The sequence below is a fragment of the Trachemys scripta genome, chromosome 4 (genome assembly GCF_013100865.1).
Source record: "Trachemys scripta elegans isolate TJP31775 chromosome 4, CAS_Tse_1.0, whole genome shotgun sequence".
NCBI classification, from domain to species: Eukaryota; Metazoa; Chordata; order Testudines; family Emydidae; genus Trachemys; species Trachemys scripta.
In genome coordinates this window covers 112,258,927-112,282,716 of record NC_048301.1, presented here as the reverse complement: position 1 = coordinate 112,282,716, position 23,790 = coordinate 112,258,927, and the positions used below count along the sequence as shown (strand labels likewise).

The 23,790-nt window shown below is 45.5% G+C and overlaps 1 protein-coding gene across 1 annotated transcript in view; it reads right to left on the bottom strand.

Moving 5' to 3' along the window:
- The window catches only part of EPS8L2 (EPS8 like 2), a gene marked incomplete in the record, with an annotated part of 120,528 nt that overhangs the window by 7,977 nt on the left and 88,761 nt on the right, over positions 1 to 23,790 (bottom strand). Inside the window, 9 exon segments of the mRNA XM_034770404.1 lie at positions 1,982 to 2,101; positions 3,494 to 3,605; positions 7,309 to 7,403; positions 9,111 to 9,237; positions 9,538 to 9,686; positions 10,579 to 10,653; positions 16,333 to 16,421; positions 16,773 to 16,899; positions 17,493 to 17,572. Of these exon segments, the coding sequence (XP_034626295.1) occupies positions 1,982 to 2,101; positions 3,494 to 3,605; positions 7,309 to 7,403; positions 9,111 to 9,237; positions 9,538 to 9,686; positions 10,579 to 10,653; positions 16,333 to 16,421; positions 16,773 to 16,899; positions 17,493 to 17,572 (974 nt within the window).

The window sequence follows — 23,790 nt, the reverse complement described above, 5'->3', positions numbered from 1 at the left end:
TTACTATATATTTATACCGTGCCTAGCACAACGGAGCCCTGACATGGTTGCTCTCGTCAGGGGTGGCTCCAGGCACCAGCACAGCAAGCGCGTGCCTGGAGCGGCAAGCTGCAAGGGGCGGTCTGCCGGTCGCTGTGAGGGCGGCAGTCAGGCAGCCTTTGGTGGCGTGCCTGCGGGAGGTCCACCGGTCCTGCGGTTTTGGTGGCAATTCGGCGGCGGGTACGCGGAAGCCAAAGGACCAGCAGATCACCCGCAGAAACGCCGCCGAATCCGCGTGACCGCAGACCACCCTCAGGCATGCTGCCGAAGGCCGCCTGACTGCTGTGGTTGGGGCGGCAAAAAACATAGAGCTGCCCCTGGCTCTCATGTTTACCACAATATAAAAGTTAATTAATAATTAGTAATAACAGAAGAGAGAACAGATGACCATGAGGGTATCTTGACAGGGGGTGACGTAATCTAGTGGTTAAGCCACAGGACTAGGAAGTTGGAGAGCTAGATGCTATTAGCAGCTCTGTCACTGACTTGGTGAGTGACCTCTTCCTTTCAGTGGGACTACTCACAGTAGTAAAGTTAAGCACCTGCATAAGTGTTTGCAAGATCGGGGCCTTAAGACCTGATTCTTAGAAGTTCTGAGTACCCACCGCTCCAGGTCAAATCAATGGAAGCTGCAGGGGCTTAGTCCCCATGAAATCAGATCCTTAAACACCTTGGCCCAGATCCTTAATGGTATTTAGGCACCTAATTCCCACTGATTTCAATGAGAGTTGTGTGCCTAAATTCCTTTGAGAATCTGGGGCTTTGTGCCTGTTTCCTCATGTCATTATGCCTGTGATGGTCATGATAATGACCCACCCTCCCAGCAACATTACAAGGGCTAGTTCATTAACATCTCTAAATTACTTTGAGATCCTGGAATGGAGCCTAGATATGTGCAAAATGTCTGCAAGCTGGTGGAGGGGGCTAGCTGACTCAGGAACAAAACCAAAGGTCTGATTCATTATTACCCTGCAGCTTGCACAGGGATTTCAACCAGTGCACGGTGGTTGTGAAATGCCATTGAGTCACAGCTGGTAGCGTTTTACTCCCACGTTGCAATGGAGTCAGTGACAACACAGTGCAGAGCAATGATGACTCAGGCCTTTTGCTAAGCGAGTATGGCTTCTCTGAGATTTTTCTTGGTGGTGTGGGGCAGTGGTTCTCAACTAGGGGTCCGGGGCCCCTGAGCAGGTTTCAGGAGGGCCTCCAAGCAGGGCTAACATTAGACTCGCTGGGGCCCAGGGCAGAAAGTTGAAGCCCCACCGCGTGGGTCTGAAGCCCAGGTCCCTGAGCCCCGCCATCCAGGGCTGAAGCTGAAGCCTGAGCAATGTAGCTTCGCGGGGGCACCTGTGGCATGGGGCCCCAGGACATTGCCCTGATTGGTACCCCTGAACATTGGCCCTGGCTTTTATATGCAGAAAACCAGTTATTGTGGTACAGGTGGGCCGTGGAGTTTTTATAGTATATGGGGGGAGGGGAACTTAGAAAGAAAAAGGTTGAGAACCTCTGGTGTAGGGCACATCTATGAAAACGAAGAAACTACAGGATTGTACATAAAGAGAAAAATCCTGTCTCAAGCTATAACCTAATCCTCTAGCAACTGAGTGTGGGGCTGTATCTCCTCCCAGGGCCCAGAAGCTGTTTTCACAGAGGTTTCTGGCTTTCTGCTGAAAGCTTAATTGGGTCTTCATTGTGGAGCTTTACTTTATCACTCCACCCTCTACACCAGCTGTGAGGTGTCTAAATAGAGAATTAACTTCCTAATAACATTTAGTTGTGAGGACAGCACAACTCATAAAAACCTATACAGTCAGGGAGAGGGTGTATTAAGAGGTCTACAGGTATCTTCTCCACCCACCCATCCTTTTTTTTTATGCCTGCTGAAGCTAGCCATAAGCAGAGGCTGATTATGCACTGCAGCTGATCACCAATGAAACATCACCTGACTATAGAGCTGTTCATAATCTTCCAGTTTCACCACATCCAGGATGTTATAGGGGACATAACCAGCCTGCCCGCTCCGGTTTAGCAGTTTCCACCACTGCTTATTATCTTCCAACACCTGTGAGGGGAAAAAGTAATTCAGCCATTGAGACCATCAGGTATTCATGACACGTGCAAGGTAACAAAAATGTCACATCTTCACATGGGCTTGCAGTGGAAAAAGCACACATAATTATATGGGAGTTTTGTAATACAGGCAAGGAAACGGCAACAGATTCATGTAACATTAAATTCCAATGTCGTATTAATAAACACTCCCTGAAAAGGATTGATAAAACAATTGTAATAGTGGTCTATTGGGCAACAACGCTGAGGAAAAATGTATCTAGTGTCCTTAGGAACCCCTAGCTCCTGCTTAATTTGCATGTTGTTTTTTAAAGCTTTAGTTGATGAGAGAGATCATGGTGTCCAGAAATGCTTGCCTTGCTTTTGCATTAAAAAAAAAAATGCTCTTCAACATGAATCCTGCCAGAGGTGGAAAAATGCCGGCAGGATTTTCGTGTAACCTGATTACAGCCCATCCATTATATAAACAGGACAGGGAAAAGATGGTGTATTTTTATTAAAATATCTTCCTCTTTGCGTCATCACCTGTCTCTTCTTACAGGCTTGTTCTATTTTGAACTCTGATTAAAAAATCGTGTGTGAAAACTGTCCTTAACCCAAAGATTTCTGAACCATATGCCTGTGTTTCAGTGTTTATTTGCATTAAGATTTTAATATAATTATATTTGAGAAACCAGGTTTTAAAATGTCAGTTTTTCTACTCTACAAATTTGCTAACCCAATGTGATGCAACCGTACAATGATTCCAAATACATATTTAACAGAAGTCTGTCTCTTAATCCAATGTAGCTTTAACATGTAGACTAAAGTCATATCATGTATTTTGTGACAGCGAAGTGTGTCACAATGAGGAAGACTGATGATGGTTAAAAATTCTGTGTTACGTTTTAGTGGAAAATAGTCCCCCAGTTCACCATCATACTGAAATTTAAGGCAGAAAGACCCTTCTTGCAGCAAACAATGAATTTTAGTGGGGCTACTCACATGCTTAAAGGTGAGCATATTAAGCAAAGGTTTCAGTGCTTTGCTGCATTCAGGCCAGAGTGCTCAGTGCTGCAAGGCTGAGCCCTGTGCTTGGAAATTGGGCTCAGTATGTTGTCAGACATTGTATTATAATGATATGGGTTTCTTTTCTTTGCTGCTGTTTTTTAAACCAGAGTTTGATCTCAAATCTCAGCTAAACCCATGTGCTAAGGCACTAGAAAAGTACCAGCCGTCCTTTTCTTACTCCAATTTAAAGCTTATTATCCGAATGAAATGTCATGTTGCCATTCAGAACTTCCAGAGGAAAACTATTTGGGATTTTTCAGTCTCTTGGTGCATCTTCTTTCCCTCTCTAGAAAGCAGGGACTATAAAGATTTGCTCCTGAGTTTATTAATTTACCTCCAGGACTTCATCCTTCAGCACTGAGAGTTCATTGGCATTTCGAGCAGTGAAATCATAGCGGATTTTGGCATATTTCTTCGGCTGGGCCAGCCCCTGTGCCTCGAAATTCCTTCAAGAGACAAAATGAGGTTATAATCAGGGCTCCTCTGACAGCCATGTCAATAATGTCAGTGCTGGAGGAACTGGTATTTGTAGTAACTACGTTAGCATGCAGCTAAAGAGACTGTAGATTGTTAATGGGGCAATGGCCCTGGACAAGTCGCATTTACTTGTGACCAGGAAGTGAACAAATTTTCATCACATTACAGTAAAAAGTCCTGCACAAATGCAAAGTGCAGGCTCTTCAACCAATGACCAGTTCATAGCTGTGAGGTTGATGAAAGCAGACTCATACAAAAAGACAGTTTTGTTCTCCATTTAGTAGTTTCTATGCTGAAGTGAGGACTAAGGAAATGTTGTGGAGACACAGAAAACCCTTGAATTTACTGTACTGAAACACAGTTATAGTAGCCAGCCAACCAGAGCATGTCAGCTGTTCATGCCACAAATCTGAGTAGACTTCATGGGCCTGATTCTATAGTGCCTTGGCACCCTGGGTAGCCATTTACACATGTGCAAAATGGGTGTAAAACACTACCACCCTGCACCGGGTAAATGACTTCTCAAGATAGAAGCAGGCTCCTTATCTTGGGGAGGGGGAAGCTACCATGTTTAAATGGTGTAAACTAGAACCAGGAAGATGTTTTCTCTATGGATCTTCAGGTCTGTGTGGCTATGCAATGCAGATGGCTGGGAGCTTTCAGTCTTTATAGGGAGTGTAAAATAAGCAGGCCAAATTCTCCTCCAGTGGAGCTATGCTGATATAAACGGAAGCAGGTGTAGCTCCATTGATGAATGCCAGCTGAGAATTTGGCCCAAACACACACACACACACACACACTCTCTCTCTCTCTCTCTCTCTCTGTTTGTCTAGATATTGACACCCAGCCCATTGTGTGGTTTTGGAGCGTCTAGTAATAGTTCTTCCCCAAAAGGTTTGTTTCCCACACAATCCTAACTTTTGATTGGCTTATAACTAGCATGTTGTTATGGAAACACATCCTCAGTGTCATGATTTTTTTTTTTTTATTATTATTATTATTATTCTAGTATGTCCCAACCACCCCCTCCCCGCTCAAAAACTGGTAACTGGAAGGTCTATGCCAAGTACAAAAGATGATGGCTCTTGAAATGGAACATATATTCATATATGCTTATGTGAGCAGTGGCCTACAGAGAGACAGCTGAGAGGTCTGTCATAAGATGTTGCCTCTAGTCTTCCTTGCTTGGGAGAACTTGTGTTCCCCAGGCAATAAATTGTCATAATAATTATAGCCTTGTATAGTATGTCAATAGCAAATCTGTGGTGTTGGCTGGGGTTTGGAATCAATTCATTGGCAGCCTGAATCTACTAGACAGGAAAGGGAGTGGTAACCTTTCCCAGCAGTTGCCCTGAAGGCAGGGAGAGGGAGGAATGTTTGAGTTGTATTTTTGTATCATGCCAGCAGCAAAGTGAGTCACCAGGGGAAGGGCTGGCACTTGAGGAGTTTAACTGCAGAGGAACCCGCAGCAGGTTTTTTGCCCACCATTACTAAGACCAGGTTTACAGTAAAACTTTTGCTGGTATAGCAGTGCCAGCTAAGCGGGCGGAGGGGTGGGGTGTGTGTGTGTGTGGCGCATGCACACACACGCACACTAGTGCTTTTGCTTGTATAGCTTATTTTGCTCAGGGTATTTGTATAAAGCTTTTTTTGCCAGAACAAGCTGTGTTTACACTAGGAAGGTTCTACCAGCAAACCTTTTTTAGCGTAGACCTGGCCCTGATTCAGGAAAGTACTTAAGCATGTGCTTAGCTGGAATCAAGGCCTATATGACTACAGCTGTGTCATAGATGCTGCTAAATATAATCCTATCTGAAAGGTGGATAAGCTGGTAACATGAGAGAAACATAAAGCCTGCTTGTGGAAATTTACTGATAAAAGAACTAAATGTCTGTAAGAATAAATTTTTCATGCACCAAAACTTTTTAAGAGAGATTTCTTTTATAACTGTGGCTGCTGCAAATTGATGTTCTATCAATAAAACACTGCAAAATAAAAATAATTATTAATGTACTTAACTGATTTGTAATTCCTACCAAAGAACTCCCTATTCTGGCTATAAAAGGTGGAATGCAGTGGGCCACATGCTTTTCTTGAATGTGGGCCTGTCGTCACATACAGTGCTACAGCAGTGCAGCTCCTTGGGAGACGGTTAATCCACCTCCTTGAGAGATGGTAGCAATATCAATGGGAGAAGCTCTTCCATCAACATAGGGCTGTGTACATGGGGGGGCTTGTTCGGTATAACTGCATCGCTCAGGAATGTGGATTTTTCAAATCCCTGAGCGAGGTGGTTATAGCGATATAGATCTGCAGTGTAGTCCTGACCTCAGTCTACACCAGAGTTTATAATGTGTTAATTGATTTCCAGTTAACTGGAACTACCTAATATAGTTGATGGCATTTGAATTTTCCCAAACTCCTGCGTTGAGTTGGGAGGCGGCACGGGAGGAGGGAGAGGAGAATATCACATCTGGCTTTCTGGTTTGGCTCATTAGAAAAAATTCTGAATCCTGAAGTTTAGATCTGATTCAGATCTGAGCTTTTCCAGAGTTTGGATCTGGGGGTTTCAGCTCTGGAGTTCTGGGGTTGGCCATCCTCATCTCCATGACAAATAGTTTTTTAAATCACAACAGATACTAGAATAAGATGATGTGGTAATAATAATAAATGCCTAGCCGTTATATAGAGCTGGTTGAATTTTTTTTTTTTTTTTAACAAAACTACTTCATTTAGAATATTTTGGGGAAAGTTTCAATTTATTGATGGGGGGAGAGGAATCTGAAACAATTTTGGTTTGTCAAAAAGCAAAACGAAAATTCCCATTTCAAACAAAACATTTTTTATTTGGAATTTTTCATTAAAAATCAAAAATATTGTTGAAATCACACTACTTTTTTTTTTTTTGCAAAATACTGCATTGTTCAACAACAAAAATCTCAGCAGAAAAATCTTGACCAGCTGTAGGTTTTTGCATGTATTCTATCCTTAAAGTGTTTTTCCCTAAACACGTAATACCAGGGGGAATGAATGTAAAGGCGCAAACTAACTTCTGTAGCCATACAACTATTCCACTTCAACAAACATTGCAACAGAATATCCCAAACACAGGCTAATATGCAGGGAAACAGAACCTCCACCAACTTCTTAATGTCAGCATGATGGTCTGAAATAAAAGCATATTGACTGACTGACAAATCAGCTGATAATTCTTCCTCTACAAAGATGAAATACACTTGGGTGTAACCCATTTCCTTGCATATGTGCTGATTAAAATGCTTTTCAGGCAGGCAGTATATGCATGAATAATTATTCATGCATCTCTGGATGTAGACAACTAGCATGAATTAATGATAGCAAAGAGGTACCAGGGGGAGGGGGCGGGAATATTTTAGTACACGTCTACCTCAATATAACGCTGTCCTCAGGAGCCAAAAAATCTTACCGCGTTATAGGTGAAAACGCGTTATATTGAACTTGCTTTGATCCACCGGAGTGCGCAGCCCCGCCCCCCCGGAGCACTGCTTTACCACGTTATATCTGAATTCGTGTTATATTGGGTCGCGTTATATCAAGGTAGTGGTGTATTTATTTTTGTATTGTGATAATGCTTGGGGCCACCAATCAAGGATCAAGGCTCCATTGTGCTAAACACCGGGACTAGTACATTACCTATTTACATGTTGAGTAACTGCTTGTGTTTGATCAGGTGTCTGTCCACGTTTTATCGATGAGTTACGATAGGGATATCCATTGGCTGATGACAGCTGGAAAGGTAAAATGGAGTCATAGTGTTACTAAAAGAGAGTAAATCTGCATCAGATACAGGAAGGTGGTAGTTGTAAACTTATCATCGCCTGGAGTCTTTAAATCGAGATTGGCTGTCTTTCAAAAAGAGATGCTCTGGAGCAGGGGTTGGCAACCTTTGGCACGTGGCTCGCCAGGGTAAACACCCTGGCAGGCCGGGCTGGTTTGTTTACCTGCCGCATCTGCAGGTTCGGCCAATTGTGACTCCCACTGGCCACGGTTCGCCATCCCAGGCCAATGGGGGCGGCGGGAAGTGGTGGCCAGCACATCCCTCGGCCTGCGCCGCTTCCTGCCACCCCCATTGGCCTGGAGCGGCAAACCGCGGCCAGTGGGAGCCGCAATCTGCCGACCCTGCGGACGCGGCAGGTAAAGAAACCGGCCCGGCCCGCCAGGGTGCTTACCCTGGAGATCCACGTGCCAAAGGTTGTCGACCCCTGCTCTAGAGGAAGCACAAGTTATTTTGCTTCCTTGTGGCTTGCTTACATTGTAGGGAAGAATAATTCCCTTTGCTGGATGAAATGCTAAGATCTGTGTCATACAGGTCAGGCTGGCTGATCATAGTGTTCCCTTCTGGCCTTAAAATCCATGAATGTACTTCCGAGTTTCTATAGTTTATTCAGATAAGTAAGAACGAATTCAGCTCTGGATTGACCCATTTACTGTATTTCAGACTCCATCACAAACTCCACTGTAGCACAGTTAGGTCAACCAATATTTTGTATATTTGGGAAGCACCTGATGGCGGCACAACCACCCATGAAGTATGGTGTGATTCGTGGGCTACTGCTGAAGAGGCCAGGATACTGTAGATGGTAACTGGATTTCTGGATTAAAATATTGCTGCTGATCATGACAGCTCCAGGGTCCGGTAAAAAATAAGTCCAACATTCTCTAGCCAGAGCCTGTTATTTTCAGGAAGAATCAAGAATAACTTGCTAAGAGGGTTACAGCAACAGGGCAAGCCAGCAAGCTGCGCAGTGACAGGCCTCTGCTCTGTACAGTGTATAGCCTATGGGTAAGTCTACACTGAAAAAACACCCACTGCAATGAGTCTCAGAGCCCAGGTCTACAGACTCGGGCTTGCACTACAGCTATAAAAATAGCACTAGATGTTCCTGCGTGAGTTCTGAAACCCAGCAATGGGGATGGTTCTCAGAGCCCGAGTTGGAACATCTACACTGCTATTTTTAGTACCAGAGTGTGAGCCTGAATCTATAGAGCCGGGCTCTGAGATTCACTGTGCAGGTTTTTGGGGGTTGAGTTTTTTTTGCAGTGCAGACCTGCCCTATGAGATTTAGTACTGGCAACAGAGAGCTAGGAACCTGGGTTCTAATCCAACCAACCTACTGACTCTTTGCACCTGATTCCCTGCTCACACCAGCATAAAACTGGTGAACTCCACTGAATTCAATGGCATTTCACTGCAGTAATGGAGTGGAGAATAAAGCCCATTGCCTCATCTCAAGAAAGTCAGTAGATCTCACGTCTGCATCAACCCAGCTGAAAAACAGCAAGGCTCTTGCTGTGAACCTGGCATTTGTCCCTGAGGTCAGCTTCGAAATACAGGACCAGATCTGTAGCTGGTGTAAACTGGGATAGCAGAGGATTTGGCCTGCTGGCCGAGTAAGTTGGTAGAAAAGGAAGATGACTTGAGGCATGAGACCTACCTCTTCTTGTAAATGTCCAATGTCTATTTCCCATGGGGCTCCGCGGAAGATTTCCAGGGGTGGCTCCCATCCATTGCGGAACTTTGGGATGTAGGTTGGGACAGCAGACTCTCTAGGCCATTCCGCTCTTAGAAGATGGGGGGGAAAAATTATATGCAGAGTGAGATCCTCAAATGATCCATTTCTAGGACCCAAGTCCCCATTGCCCGGTACCCGCTGACATTACTTACATCAGTGCAGAGGGTGTAAATAGCCACACAGGTGCAGGACAACAGTGAATCAGGGCCCTAGTTTTTCAGCCTGTTGGACAAAATCCTGCCCTCACGCTCAGCCCTCCTGAACGGGCTACAGAAGTGAAATGCTGCTCTGAAATGTTCTTAGAACTTGGAAATCTGCTGATTGTCCCTTTGCCCCGCCCAACTCTCACCTGGATCTGGTCCATGTCTCTCCAATGGACTCCCAGAGCGTCATCTCTTTCGGTGTCAGGTGTCCTCTCAGGAAATCTGTGGTGTCTTTAGAGAGAAGCGGGCTGACGACAGACCTTGCGAGTTCAGGGCCTCCACAGCTATGGATGATCTAGGTCACATACACACAATGCCAGTTACAAACTTTCACTTCATGAACAAATCCCACAATCTCAAACTGAAAATCAATTGCTCTGGGTTTCTTGTTGAAACTGGGAATCTCTCATAGTATTTCAGGGCAAGTATTGAGTGATATTTGCTTGAAATTGGGGCCCAGGACCACTCCATATTGGAACCATATTTTGTTCTCATGACCGTAGGCCCTAAGTCTGAAAAGGCTCGCAACCCTAGTGAATAGTTTGAGCCACATTCAAGTTTGTAATTAAACCTGAACCCAGATGAATGTTGCGCTGTTTCAAGGTTTGGCTGTGAATTCGTTGTGCAGTTTTGCACGATAGTCTGAATCCCCATATGCTCCCTGCAAGTGCCCTGGCTAAAAATAGGTGATTGGTGTCTTTGAGGAAATGGGGTTTCAGTGCTGTCCTAATCTAGCAAGTGAGGTGCTTGGCTATGTACTGCTCCTCTGACTTTCTGCAATGGCTGCCATCTTGGTCATGATCAGGGACTGCCAATGCTAAGAACACAAGACTATAGTTTGAACTAAAGGACTAAATCTTGTGAGCAGGAGCTGTACTAGACTCTGGAGAACACACAACATGCCCCAAACAGTGGTTACATTTGCACCTGCTAGTATTCTGGGATAATTTGGGGAACTACAAGCCCATGATTTCCATTGCTACAATGGTGATCACTAATGCAGGATCAGGTTCTATGCTCCCTGTGCTGCTCGTAACTTCTTACCTTGCACGTGTACACCTAATACTGGCGCACCTTCCCTTATCCGGATCATGTCCAGTATCTCTCTGTCTGCCTCTTATTCTCTACTGGTGCTACTTTTTACACAGGCACATTAGTAAGAATAAGAATTGTATTTAAAGGGTTACCAGTTCCAGTGGCCCAAACAGGAAATGCACTAGTTCTGAAGCACTTGGGTTCTGGATATGCTTTCTCAATTTGGCCTGAAAAGAGAGAAGAATCCCAGATTAATCCAAACCTGGCTTTTGGTTCCTATCTTCTGTGATACAGAGAGATTACTGTTTTCTGGTACTTTCCCTTACTGTAAGAGACTGAGAACTAAAAAAATAAATGGTTAGCTTCCAATCATGAGACCTAGCCCAAGTGACATAATGATTTTGGGTGACTCAATCTTTTTTTTTCTTTGGTGTCCATTTTGAGACCCCATAAAGAGGCCTGATTTTTCAGAAAGTGCCAAACATCTGGCCTCTGAAAATCACAACCTTTCAAGGTGTTTTGAGTTGGGAACCCAAAAGCATTGATCATTTTTGAAAACCTGAACCATAAATTCCTGGGTAGAGAGAAGGGTCTAGAACTTCAGAGGTATTTAGGCATCTGACCCCATTGTGAGCTAGGTGCCCTGCAAATGTATTCAGCAAATTACCAACAGGGAAAATTCTTCACTGAGGCCTGGGTTATACCTAAAACTTAGATTGATTTAGCATCTATGGCACAGCTGCATTGCTGTAGTATGAAGTATCAGAGGGGTAGCCGTGTTAGTCTGGGTCTGTAAAAAGCAACAGAGTCTCCTGTGGCACCTTTAAGACTAACAGATGTATTGGAGCATAAGCTTTTGTGGGTGACATGCATCCGACGAAGTGGGCATTCACCCACGAAACCTTATGCTCCAATACATCTGTTAGTCTTAAAGGTGCCACAGGACTCTCTGTTTTTTGCTGTAGTGTAGACATGGCTGAAGGCCTTGTGTATATTTGGGGGGTTGCACCAATGTATCTAGAAAAGTTTTTGGCCACTGATTGTAGAATCCCAAGCATAGACAAGGCCTAAATGCTCTGCCTTTTGAAATGGGCTGTGTTGCAAAGGAAGAAGAAATGCCTGGGATTAAAGTATGATAATCAAGTGTATTTTTGCAGCAATCAATGGAAGATGTAATGACATCACTTCAGTTTATGCTTCCTTTTTTTTCTCTCTCTGTCACAAATTGTTGGCATTGCTAAAATGGAAAATTAGATCTCTCACTGGAACTGCAAGGTACTGCGGCGCTGTGTGTGCTAAAATCCTTATTTTTGAGTCTTAATTATTTCTGCTGCATGCATCCTGTTGTGAGAGAGAGGTGAGGTCATCTGAGCACAGCCCTAGGAGCCAGGAACAGCTGCATTTAGTCCCAGCTCTAGCATCGAATCCCACTCTGCAGTCTTGGGTAAATCACTTAACCTCTCTGCTTCAGTGTTTCCATATGCAAAATGGAGCTGCCCAATTCCCAAGCGTGATGTGAGGACGGATTCATGTTGGGGAAGTGCTACGTAGGTTCTAAGTAACATTAGGCTGGCGGTGTGTGTTTTTAAATATTAATGTGGAGAAGAAAATGTAAAAAAGAATTGATGTATATAAGCCTACTAAGTGAAGTGACATCTCCTAAGGCGTGTGCAGTTACACAACCTGGAATTCTGCCATTGCTGTGTTTCTACTGGGGCTAGTTTAATTTATTAATATTTTCATTGCTACTTCCCCTTTTACGTTCCCTCAGGGCAGCAGTTTGTATCTATGACTAAGGGCTCATCTAAACCCCCAAGTTGTATAGAGCTAACCATGCCAGTATAGTTAAAGTGGTACAAACCCCCTAGCATGGATGAAGTTATACCGGTATAAAGGTGCTTTTTTAGCAGTATAACTATTCCCATATGGGAAGAGGAATAAACTCTACCGATTTAAGGCACCTGTGACAGATATGGCAATTTCCTTCAATAGCTTTGGGAGATCTTACTGAATTAAGTTTCAGTAGATTTGGACTCCATTGTATTATAAATGCAAAATGTATATGTGGATGTGGAATTGTATACAACTTCTCTAGGAGGCAGACATGACCAGTGTAAACTCTGGGAAGTGTTATGAGCTTCAAAGGACTATTTTAAACAATGAAGACAAGAAGGAATTTTTGGGACAAACAAAGTTAAGTGGGTTTCCTAGAAAACACCTGGACGGAGGTGAATGAAAATTCCCACCTCCAGACTCAACCTTTTGAAGCTACTCACTGAGGAGAGCACCATTGTCTGACTGATTAGCTATTCATGGCCTCTGAAGATCAAAGACCCACAGTGTATACAGGAAAGGCAAACCTATGCGTAGGTGTGCTTGTTCTGCACTAAAAGCTGTTATGAACTTGTAGCCATAGAAAAACCTCCTGTGCGCGGTTTGAAGGACTGATCACTTACCAGAGCCCTTGCTGGAATTGAGGGTGATCTCTGGTAAGCTTATTAGCATGTGTGTAGGTTTTTTTTATTGTCTATAATATGTTTTCTCTGTAATGCTTTCACCTTAAGAATAAATGGGCTTGCTTAGAAAGAGCTGTGTCATAACGTATAATTGTGGGCAATTTCTGTGTATTGCCTCCGAGGAAAACGCAACGCATGGATGCAAGCTGTCTTAAGCAGTCTGACTTGCTGGGGAATTCACAGTCTAGGCAGGGAACTGTGTAGACTGGAAAAACCCCTGTCAGGAGGAGAGAGATGCAGGTGTCCTCCCAAGTGAGGTGACGACTGAAGAGCTAGGATCCTGGAGTGGGTGCCCTGGCTGGAACACAAGTGGGCAATACAGGCAGAGCTGCCGTCATCTGTGACAGCACCTTTATGCTGGTATAACTGCATCCATCCTATGAGTTGTACCAGCATAACTATTCTGTTTTTTTTTTTTTTTAATTCACACTCCTAACATATTTATCCATACAAAATCTGTGTATAGACCAAGCCTTTATCGATTTATGCTGAGGCAAGCGCTATTTAAAGGGAAATTTAGATCAACATAGCGCCGCCAGCCTCTGACGTTCCAGGCAGTGCGGTAAGGGGGCAGGGAGTTTGGATAGAGGGCAGTGGAGTTTGGGGTGGTGGTCAGGGGGCGGGGCGGTCAGAGGGTGGGGAACAGAGGGTTGAATGGGGGCAGGGGTCTCGGGGGACAGTCAGGAATGAGAGGGAGGGGGCAGTCAGGGGTGGGGGTTCCGGGGGCTGTCAGGGGACGGGGGGGTTGGATGGGGCAGGAATAGGGTGACCAGATGTCCCGATTTTATAGGGACAGTCCCGATTTTTGGGTCTTTTTCTTATATAGCCTCCTATTACCCCCCCCCACTCCCTGTCCCCACTCCCTGTCCTGATTTTTTACACTTGCTGTCTGGTCACCCTAGGCAGGAATCCCAGGGGGTTCGGATAGGGGGCGGGGCCAGGCCATGCCTGGCTGTTTGGGGAGGCACAGCCTCCGCTAACCGGCCCTCCATACAATTTTGGAAACCCGATGCGGCCCTCAGGCCAAAAAGTTTGCCCGCCCCTGTGCTAGGCACTGTAGAAATGCCTAACAGAGCTGACCCTGGTCCCAAACTGTTTACATTCTAACTGGAACATCTCGATGCTTCTGGTGTCACTTTTCCTCCAATGAGGCAAAGTTGAAGAGCCAGAGTGATTCTATCAGAGTCAGAAAAAATTAGCAATGGAAAAGACTTACTAGGTCACTCCTAGAGAATTGGTGCAGGACTGTCCCCTACAATATCCTCCAGTCCAGACTTTTTAAAATGACTCAAGAGATGGTAGTTCCACCACTTCCCTTAGGTCATCATTCCCCAGTCTCACAGAACTTGTAGCTCAGTGTTTTCCCCTGGTATTCAGCCTACATTTTGCTTCACTTAATTACATCCCATTTTTCCTAACCTGAGCCCTCATTCTCTGGAGCAAACTAAATAATTCCTCCTCCTCTTTATAGCTTAATCCTAGAGGCGGGGTGGTGCAAAGGTGGATCTAAACCTCCCTTGATTGTGGGCAGGCCTCCAGCACAAGTTAACAGCAGCTTCAGGACTGATTTAACAGCTAGAACAGAATTCTGCCCCGACCCTGCCTCTTCTGTCATACTTCCTCCCCAGCCTCTGCTGGCTGAGGGAATCAGGAAAGATTGGGGTAAATCCAGCCATGCCAGCTAAGGATTCCTGTATTCCAGGTGAATCCTCGGCCACCTCTTTAGCGCAGTTTTTATGGACACTTCTTGCTGCCCTGGATGCACAAAGTGAGCTTTGTGGTGGGGTTCATAATCTGGCCTTTGGTGTTAGTTATCCTATCAGAGTTTGCCCCAGGTATCTTCCCCGCAAGTGATGGTCACTAGGGGGAGGAGTGGTGGGGTTTGCTGGCACTGCCAGCTCATTCCCTGGTGGGGGAATGTGCATTAATATTCAGTTGCAGTAGAAAAGTCTGAAGTTGGTCTGCCAGTTGCCCTAGACTTGTTTACAGTCTGTGGTTTCTCTGCAAATAACTTCCTTAAAACTAATCTTGCTAGATCTGGTTCATTGGGCAAGCTTGGTTAGAGTGCTATGAAATGACAGAATTCATTCAAACAGAGTCATTACCCTGCTTTTCTAATATGTATAGTTAAGCAGAATCAGCAGCTTTTGGTACATCTTCACGCTTGGTAGTACCTGGCTCTACTGTTTGTAACAGGGCAACTCATCCAGAGGAGAAATGGAAAATAAGAGCTCTATAAAGCATTTGGGCGAAAAATTAGAAGCATGGGTATGCTCAGTTACCTATGGACTTCACAAGGCCAGTATTTTAGGAGCTCATACAAAGTAACGCTATATATAAAGTGTCCAATGTGAATCATGTTAAAGCACAATGGTTCTTTCTTTCCTATTTACAACCTCTTTTCTTTCCTGCACCCCCATCGAAACAGAGAAGTAGAAAGATTGCATAACTAATCAGATGTTTTTAAAAGCAGCAAGTGGAAGTGTATGTGCAAAAACACTAACTTGTGCACTAATGAGTATCTAGATATCTAACGGCCTATTTGCGTGCACAGCTGTGATTATTGTGCTCACACAAATGTTGGCCTGCAATTATGTACGTATAGTTGAGGGCTGGGATAAACCTCATTTAAACTGTTGTAATCTCCACCCCTCATTTACTATATCTTTGAGAGACAGCTGAGCCATCCTGCCTAAGACTAAAGGGGGTACATGAGCCTACCCAGTAACTCTGACCATCTGGGCGGTGTGCTCCACAGGTCATTTCCCTTAGGTAAGGGTGTGTGGATGGAATAGCGAGACAGACAGCGGCCTGGCAAGCAGCGGGTAACACAATCCTGGGAAAAGCCGAGAGAGAGAGCATGCCGGTGGGGAGGTGCCAGCTGAAAGAAGTTTGGTGCTGTGAGCAAGGACACTGTCTCCTGTTGTTTGGTTCCTCCTGTTTTCAGGGAACCAGACTTTGTGCGTTCTGTGTAAATAAACACAATTGCCTCAAAGGTACCGGACTCCATCCTTCAATTCTCCTCCCTACCAGAACAAACTTCAGGGTTGAACTTTGACTGGAAGCTCAGGTCAAAAGTGGTGACAACATTTTTGTGCCTGGACCTTCCTCCTTTTTACCATTAGAAACCTGCCTCAAGAAACATTATATAAAAGCTTTAACCAGCATTTTGTCAGCAAGTGACTATGACGTAGGAGTCTAGAATATGTCCCACCCATCCCTGTAGTAAAATAACCAGGAGGAAATAAAGCAGGTGCTTCAGTATTATTTTCTGTTGGTTTTGAGAGATCACAGTTGTTTTGCAATGTACATGCATAGTAGTTGTGTTCTATAGGCATACAGCACTCTTAGTGCAGCATAGAAAGGGAATGAAATACATTTGCATCTTACCAGGAGGTTGAGAGCCAGCTTGGTTTTCTGGAAGCAGTCGATGAACTCAGCCTCCGTTGGAGGCCTTGCTCTAAGAGTCAGTACCCCCTCTGAAAAGAAGTTGGGAAGAAAGATTATTTGAGCAAAGCATGCTTTCAAATTTCCGATGAATTAAAGTAATTGGTTTTAACGACAAGGGGTTATTTGGCTCATTGGATTTCAGGAGCCCTAGCAGTGCAGCACATACATAATAAAGACAGGGCGAACATCTTTTCTCCGTGCTGCAATCTCTGCTTACTAAGCTGGAGTTACAGAATGGTGCTGAATGTATTATGTCACTGAACCTGAACTTGAAGGCTTCAGAAAGATGCCAATTTGTGCCAGCTTAGATTTCCTCCCAAGTCATTAACTGAGCCCTCTTGTTCACCCACTTGCTTATTATGCTGGTTGATTGACTATACCTGCTGGCGCTTTCTTCTTGCTCTTCTTCCCTTTCTTCCGTTGGTTCAGCTGTTTGAATGCCTCTGCCGCTTTCTGAAGCCGGGCGACAAACACCTCAATGTCATCCAGGGTGCAGTTCAGGGTTTGCTGTGAATGGAGCAAAGAGACAAAAATGCTGAACCCCGGGCAAAAGAGCGGCTACTGCATCAGACTTAGGAGCCTAAGCACTGAAGTATAACTTCCACCAGGGCCTCAGTCCCAGGGTCTATTGATCACTTCCTTAGAGCCCCTGGAGGGGCTATTTATCAAGGCATGAAATAAAGTGGAATTGATCTTTTTCTAACAGTATGATTTCCAGGCACAAAATTCTGTGTTTAGGCACTTCTGTTCTAGTGCATCTAACAATGTGGTATCTGACCACCTGCAAATGGGACTGCAAGGCAACTGGAAAAAATAAACTGCATGAATAGCATCTCTGGGCCTAATCAGGACACTCTTTTCCATATCAAGTTAGTACCTCACTCTTTGAAAAGTCCCAACCACTCAAGGAGTAAGGCGAGTACACGTGGCACAATCTGACCTATGCATCATCTTCTCTCTTGTCCATCTCCTCGTGGTGGGTATCTAGGTGCCAGTTTTAAATGATTAAATTACATACAATTTGTTCATGATGGACAAACTTCTTCCCTTTCTCCCCACATCTCTTTGCCTGTTATGGATGCCCAACTCCTGCTACCAACCGTTTCTTTTTCAATCTTCTGTGCTAAGATCGCTCGGGACTCTTCATGCTCCTGGGAGCTGGAGCTGCGTCGTTCAAATTCTGCCAAGCAAGCAAACGGCAGGGTGTTAACAATCAGAAGGATGAAAACGGGGGTGCACTCCCAACAAATAATAAAGGCATTGTAACCAACTGAGTGATAAAACTTGATTGGGTTTTGCATGTTAATTTATGCTGAGTTACAAAAATGTGTCTATGGGAATGCAGAGAACATTCAGCTAGGAGGAGATCAACGGTGCTAATTAAGCCCTTCAGAGGTGTAGCACCTGTCTGCGATATCTGTGTATTGATTTATTGTCAGATTGCAAATGCAAACAGTGCATGAATCATAAGAAACGACAGCCAGTTAGTTGTAGCCACTGAAAACAATATGCAGGGCTAGATCCTCAGCTGTAGCTCCATTGACTTCAGTATTGCTGGGCTGGTCTGCTGGAGATCTGACCTGCAGTCTCTTGATACCTGTGAGCAACACAATGTGAGCTGCCACATTGCACTCTTAGGTCAAGGTTGACTGAAATACACATCCACACCATCCATCAGCAGAAGCTTCTATTGTCATATGGGCAAAAGATCAAAAATACAAGGGATGGTCAGACTGAAGAAAAGAGAATAATAGACACAAATAAATGCAAAGGCTAGTCTGTTAGTCCCAGTGTGCCAGGATTTCTGCTTGACTTATATTTTATACATGCTTGTACAAAGATCAGAGGAGCTCTGTGCAGACTTGTATGTGCTGCCTCAAGATGTAATTCTTTTTAATTTGCATAAACTCACCCTGGAGTAAATAAAAACAAAGACACAGGTAGTCCATAGGCTTTCAGATGAGGCTGGTCAATGACATATCGGTATTTCAGAATAAGCAGTTTCTGGGTCATCTTTTTTTGTTAAAAGAATAACAAATAAGTTCAGGAAACAAGAGTTCAAAGTCCCAGAAGGCTCCTTTAGCAAGTGCCATAGGAGTTCAGACAGCTGCACAGAATATGTAATACGGGAGCACTGGGAGATAGTTTTGGCAGAGAACCACAAAAACTGCCTGCATATCATCCCTAATTGAGGGGATTAAGTGACTAGTTTGGACAAGTGTTCTAGAGAAAGCACTGAATAATGTCTTAATGGTGAACTGACTCAGTGAGGCATCTACATTCAAGATATTGTACTGTCCCACTGATACATGTTGGACTCCATTTTATTTGGACACGGTCCCTGAACTTAAGCAGTGTCAGCCCTGTTGATGTAGTGGACAGATTTAATGAATTCCATAAAGCATTTGGAATGTACTGTGAAGAGCAGAGTTAAGGGTGTGTTGGTCTTGGCCATTTTAGGATAAAGATGTGCAGCAGAAGTGTTGCCTATGAAAAATATAGGAGGATTAACTCTAAAATGTCCAATGCGTCTCCGATACTAGGTGGGCCCCAGGGTGTTACTGTAAAGCAAATAATAAACAAGAGTGTTCAGTGGGAGACCTAGTAGTGCATTGTCTAGTGACTGTAGACCACGGTCCTTGGGTGGATAGAATGGCAGACCTGCTTAAGTGTGACTATCTTGCCCTCTAGTGGCTGCAGCCTGTGTTGTGTAAAACCCTAATAACAGCTGGTAAAGCTTCTGCTTCAGCTGAAGGGGCCAGAGCTTGTATTTTTGGAGAAGGTGCACAGTTCTATCCTCATCTATGAAGGTAGGATAAGATATACACTTGACTACGCTGTGTGATGTAGCTGGACTGTAATCCAGAGAGGCCATGGAACAGTCCCGTCTAACCATGAACATGAAGGGGTAGGTTAGCAGGGAGAGTTCAGACACAGCTGTGCTTGTGGCTGGGGATGGGATACCAAGCTTCTTAGTGAAGTTGGTATTGGAAAAATAGTAAAGGAAGCAATTTGTGGAACCAGAAACAAAATGCCACTAAGTGCCCTTCAGATCCTGCTAATGGGACTACATCATAGACATTATTAGTTGGAGGGGTGGGGAAACCAGAGAGATCAGTTTCACGCCAAGTATGCAATGAATGATAGAAAAATCTTCCTTGGCATTTTTGAAGTCCCATTGAGATATCTCATTGAAAGAGACTGTCCCAGAAGAGGTCAGTTGCCAACATATTCCAAAGTCTTGTCTTTGCAATCTGTGGCCAATGCCAACTATTTAGGATTTTGAGCCGTGCCCTCTTTGCACGTGGCAGTCTGCCAGGATGCATGTTTGCCAGTTTGTAATGAGCTAGTGATCTCTACTGTTTAAGGACCCATTGATGTCACTGATCTCTGCAAGGGCAGACTGCTGCACACGCTGACTTAATCCACCTGCATACAGCTCTTTGCAGGATTGAGGCCTATGTCTTCACAATGGTCTATCCAGCTAGTCACGTAGCTGAGGATTACACCTGGGAAGCGAAGGGGACATAGCTGGCTGGAGTCACGTTACCGCAATGAAGTCAGCTAGATGAGAAATGTAGCATAATAAAAGATTATGTCTGGGGCCTATCATTGTGCTCCTTGGAGTGGAAGATGGATCAGGCGGGTGGTTTGGAGGGTGAATGACAACCTCTGTTTAAACTATAGCTTGGATGGTATTTTCTGGTCTTGTGCTGCTTGGTTTCTTTTAATGGCAGTGCCTGTGCTATGGAACAGCAGCAACAGGTCATTTGAATTTTCAGCTCCAGTTTGCTCATGTGTATACGGCCTTGGTTTTGAATCCTGAACAGAGTGCTCTCTGTGTTGATAGTACTGCTATGAAATGTAACAGCAGCATGATGTACAGTTACTGCTCCTGGGGCTACATTTGTAAGTTCTATATTTCTGTGCCTATCTTGGGGCACCAACACCAGCTACATCATCCAAGTGTGTAATTTACATATTTGATCTGAGAGAGCTGGAAAAAATACACCATGATAGCTTAGGGTCATAGAAATGAGAGCTTGAAAAGACCTACTAGATTACCATGTAATGGAGATAGTAATGCTTTCTTTTTCTGTCTTGTCTATTTTGATTGTAAAGCTCTCTGGGGCAGGTACTGTCTCTTAGTGAGTGTTTATACAGCATCTGCCACAATGAGACTCTGATATTGATTGAAGCCATTAGGTACTGCAGTAATACAAGTAATAAATATTATTTTCCTTTTTATCCTGGAGACATTTCTGAATCCAGGAACAAGACATTCTAAATCCAGTATGTACAGTGTGTACATCCGTTGCTTAAAAAAATAATCAAATTTCTATCGTCTAATCCAAGCTGCGTATTATTTTCATTATGCAAAGCTGATTCTAAAATAGTGTTTCTTTACACAGAAGAACAGATCAGCTGTTTGTCCTCTACTATCCATCCTTGGGAAAGAGTATTTCCTCTACTCAGGACATTGATAAATTGGAGAATTGGTCAATGATGAAATTCAATAAAGACAAGTACAAAGTACTACACTTACGGTATGTCTACACTACCCGCCGGATTGGCGGGCAGCGATCGATCCAGTGGGGGTCGATTTATCACAATAAATTGACCCCCGAGCACTCTCCCGTCGACTCCTGTACTCCACCACCGCGAGAGTCGACAGGGGAGCGGCAGCAGTCGACTCACCATGTAGGTCTAAATACGTCGACTTCAGCTACGTTATTCACGTAACTGAAGTTGCGTAACTTAGATCGATTTCCCCTCCACCCCCCATGTAGACTAGGCCTTAGGAAGAAAAAGTCAAATGCTGAGTTACAAAATGGGGAATAACTGTCTAAGTAGTATTGCAGAAAGGATTTGGGAGATATAGTGGATCACAGATTGACTATGAGTCAACAATGTGATGCAGTTGTGAAAATGGCAAATATCATGCTGGGGTGTCCAAAAAGGAGTGTCAGATATAAGACATGGGAGGTAATTGTCCTGCTCTACTTGCTATGTCCAGTTTTGGGCGCCAAACTGTAGAAAGATGTGGACAAATTGGAGAGAGTCCAGAGGAGAGCAACAAAAATGATAAAAGATTTAGAAAACCTGACCTATGAGGAAAGGCTAAAAATACAGGGTATATTTAGTCTTCAGAAAAGAAGTCTGGGAAAAGAACCCTCAGGCTGTTATAAAAAGGGACAATGATAGATTGTTCTCTATGTCCTCTGACGGTAGGATAATAAGTAATCGTCTTAGTCTGCAGCAAGGGAGATTTAGGTTAGGTATTAGGAAAAACCTTCTAACTATAAGGATAGTTAAGTACTGGAATAGGCTTTCAAGGGAGGTTGTGGAATCCCCGTCATTGGGGTTTTTAAGAACAGGTTAAAAAAACACCTGTGAAGGTTGGACTAGTTTTACTTGGTTCTGTCTCAGCACATAGCGGGATGGACTGTCTGACCTCTAAAGGTCCCTTCCAGCCCTACATTTCTACGATTCTATGTGCAGTAAAAGCTTTGTTATCCGGCATGTTGGGGGTGCCAGTAAATCAAAAATTCCGGTTAACTAAGAGGGAGGGAATTTGGATGCAGGAGGGTGCTCAGGGCCAGGGTTTGGGGCACGGGGCACACGTTCTGGGAAGGAGTTTGGGTACGGCAAGGGGGTTCAGGGCTGGGAGTTAGGGTGCGGGAGGTGGCGCGGGCTCTGCTGCTGCTAGGCGGAGGTGCAGCCAGGCGGCTCTGTGCGCTGCCTCTGCCTGCAGGAGCCGCCTCCGGCCAATGGGAGCTGCAGAGTCAGTGCATGGGATGGGGCAGGGGCAGCGCACGGAGCCCCCATGGCCCTTCCTCTGTCTACGAGCAGCAAGGACATGTCGCCACTTCCAGGGAGCCACGTGAAGCCAAGTAGGGAGCCTGCTGGCCCCACTCCAATCAGACTTTTAACGGCTCAGTCAGCGATGCTGACTGGAGCCACCAGGGTCCCTTTTCGATCAGGCATTCAGGTCAAAAACCTGACACCTGGCAACCCCATTGAAGATCAGAAATACTGGTTTATAGAGCTTGCCGGATAGCACAGCTTTTACTGTATTTGGAGCTTCGTGTTGTACCCTGGTTACGTTGACTTTTCTTGAGTCTAGCAAAAGAGCAGCAAACCTCATAGTGTTTAGCAACTCATGTGGCTGCAATAAAGGCATGTAAAATCTGTTGGGCATTTTACCCCACCCGTGCTTTTTCAAAGAAAGAAATTGGGAACTTCTTTCTTGGAGGAAAAATAAACGTCTTTCTGATCAAAGTGAAACAAAATATCAGGACTAACGAAGGAAGGCTGGTCTTGTGTTTAAGGCACTAGCCTGGTACTTAGGAGACCTTAGTTCTATCCCCGGCTCTGCTGCAGACCCCCTGTAGGATCTTGGGCCAGTCACTTAGTCTCTCTGGGTGAAATCCTGGCTCCACTGAGTCTTTAATGGGGCCAGGAATTCAGTTCCTGATCTTCTACTTGTCTGTTGTATCCCCTTTGTCTTGTCTCTTTACATTGTAAAGTCATTAGGGCAAGGACTGTCCCTTACTATGTGTTTGCACACTGCCTAGTGGGGCCCTAATCTCTGTTAGGACCTCTAGGTGCTACCATAATACCAGGGCTGGCTTTAGGCTGATTCAGCCGATTCCGCTGAATCGGGCCCCGCGCCTAAGAGGGCCCCGCAGCTGTCCACCCCGCCCCCAGCTCACTTCCCCCACCTCCCCTCCCCTGAACGCTCCACCCCCTGCTCCTCCCCCTCCCCTGCTTCCCACGAATCAGATGTTCTTGTTTTCAGACTTCCCGCGCAGGGGCAGGCGGCAGCAGGTAAGCTGGGGGGAGGCGCGGCTCAGTCCGGCCCCGGCCGAGCGGCTCCCTCCGGCCCCGGCAGCTCTGGCTCCGGCTCAGCTCAGACCCTGGGGCGCCGGCCCCGGTTCCAGCCGAGCGCACCAGCCCGGCCCCGCAGCTCCGGGCCCGGCCAAGCACCCCCGGCCCCAGCCTGAGTGGCTCCGGGTCGGGTTGGCTTGGCTCAGGCCACGGGGCGCCGACCCTGGTTCTGGCAGAGTGTGTCGCCCTGGCCCTGCGGCTCTGGCCCAGCCCTGGCGCCGGCTGAGCACCCCCGGCCCAAGCAACTCCGGCCCGGGTCGGCTCGGGCCACGGGGAGCCGGCCCCGATTCCGGCCGAGCGCACCGGCCCGGGCCCCGGCAGAGCACGCCGGCCCGCACCCGGCCCAGTGCCGGCCAAGCACCCCCGGCCCCAGTGGCTCTGGCCTGGACCCAAGCCCCATGACCCCGGCGGGAGCGGGGCCCGATTCCTGGGGGCGGGGCTTGCCAGCATCAAGCCCCTCCCCCAGGAATCAGGCCTCGCTCGGGCTGGGGTCGCGGGGTTTGGGTC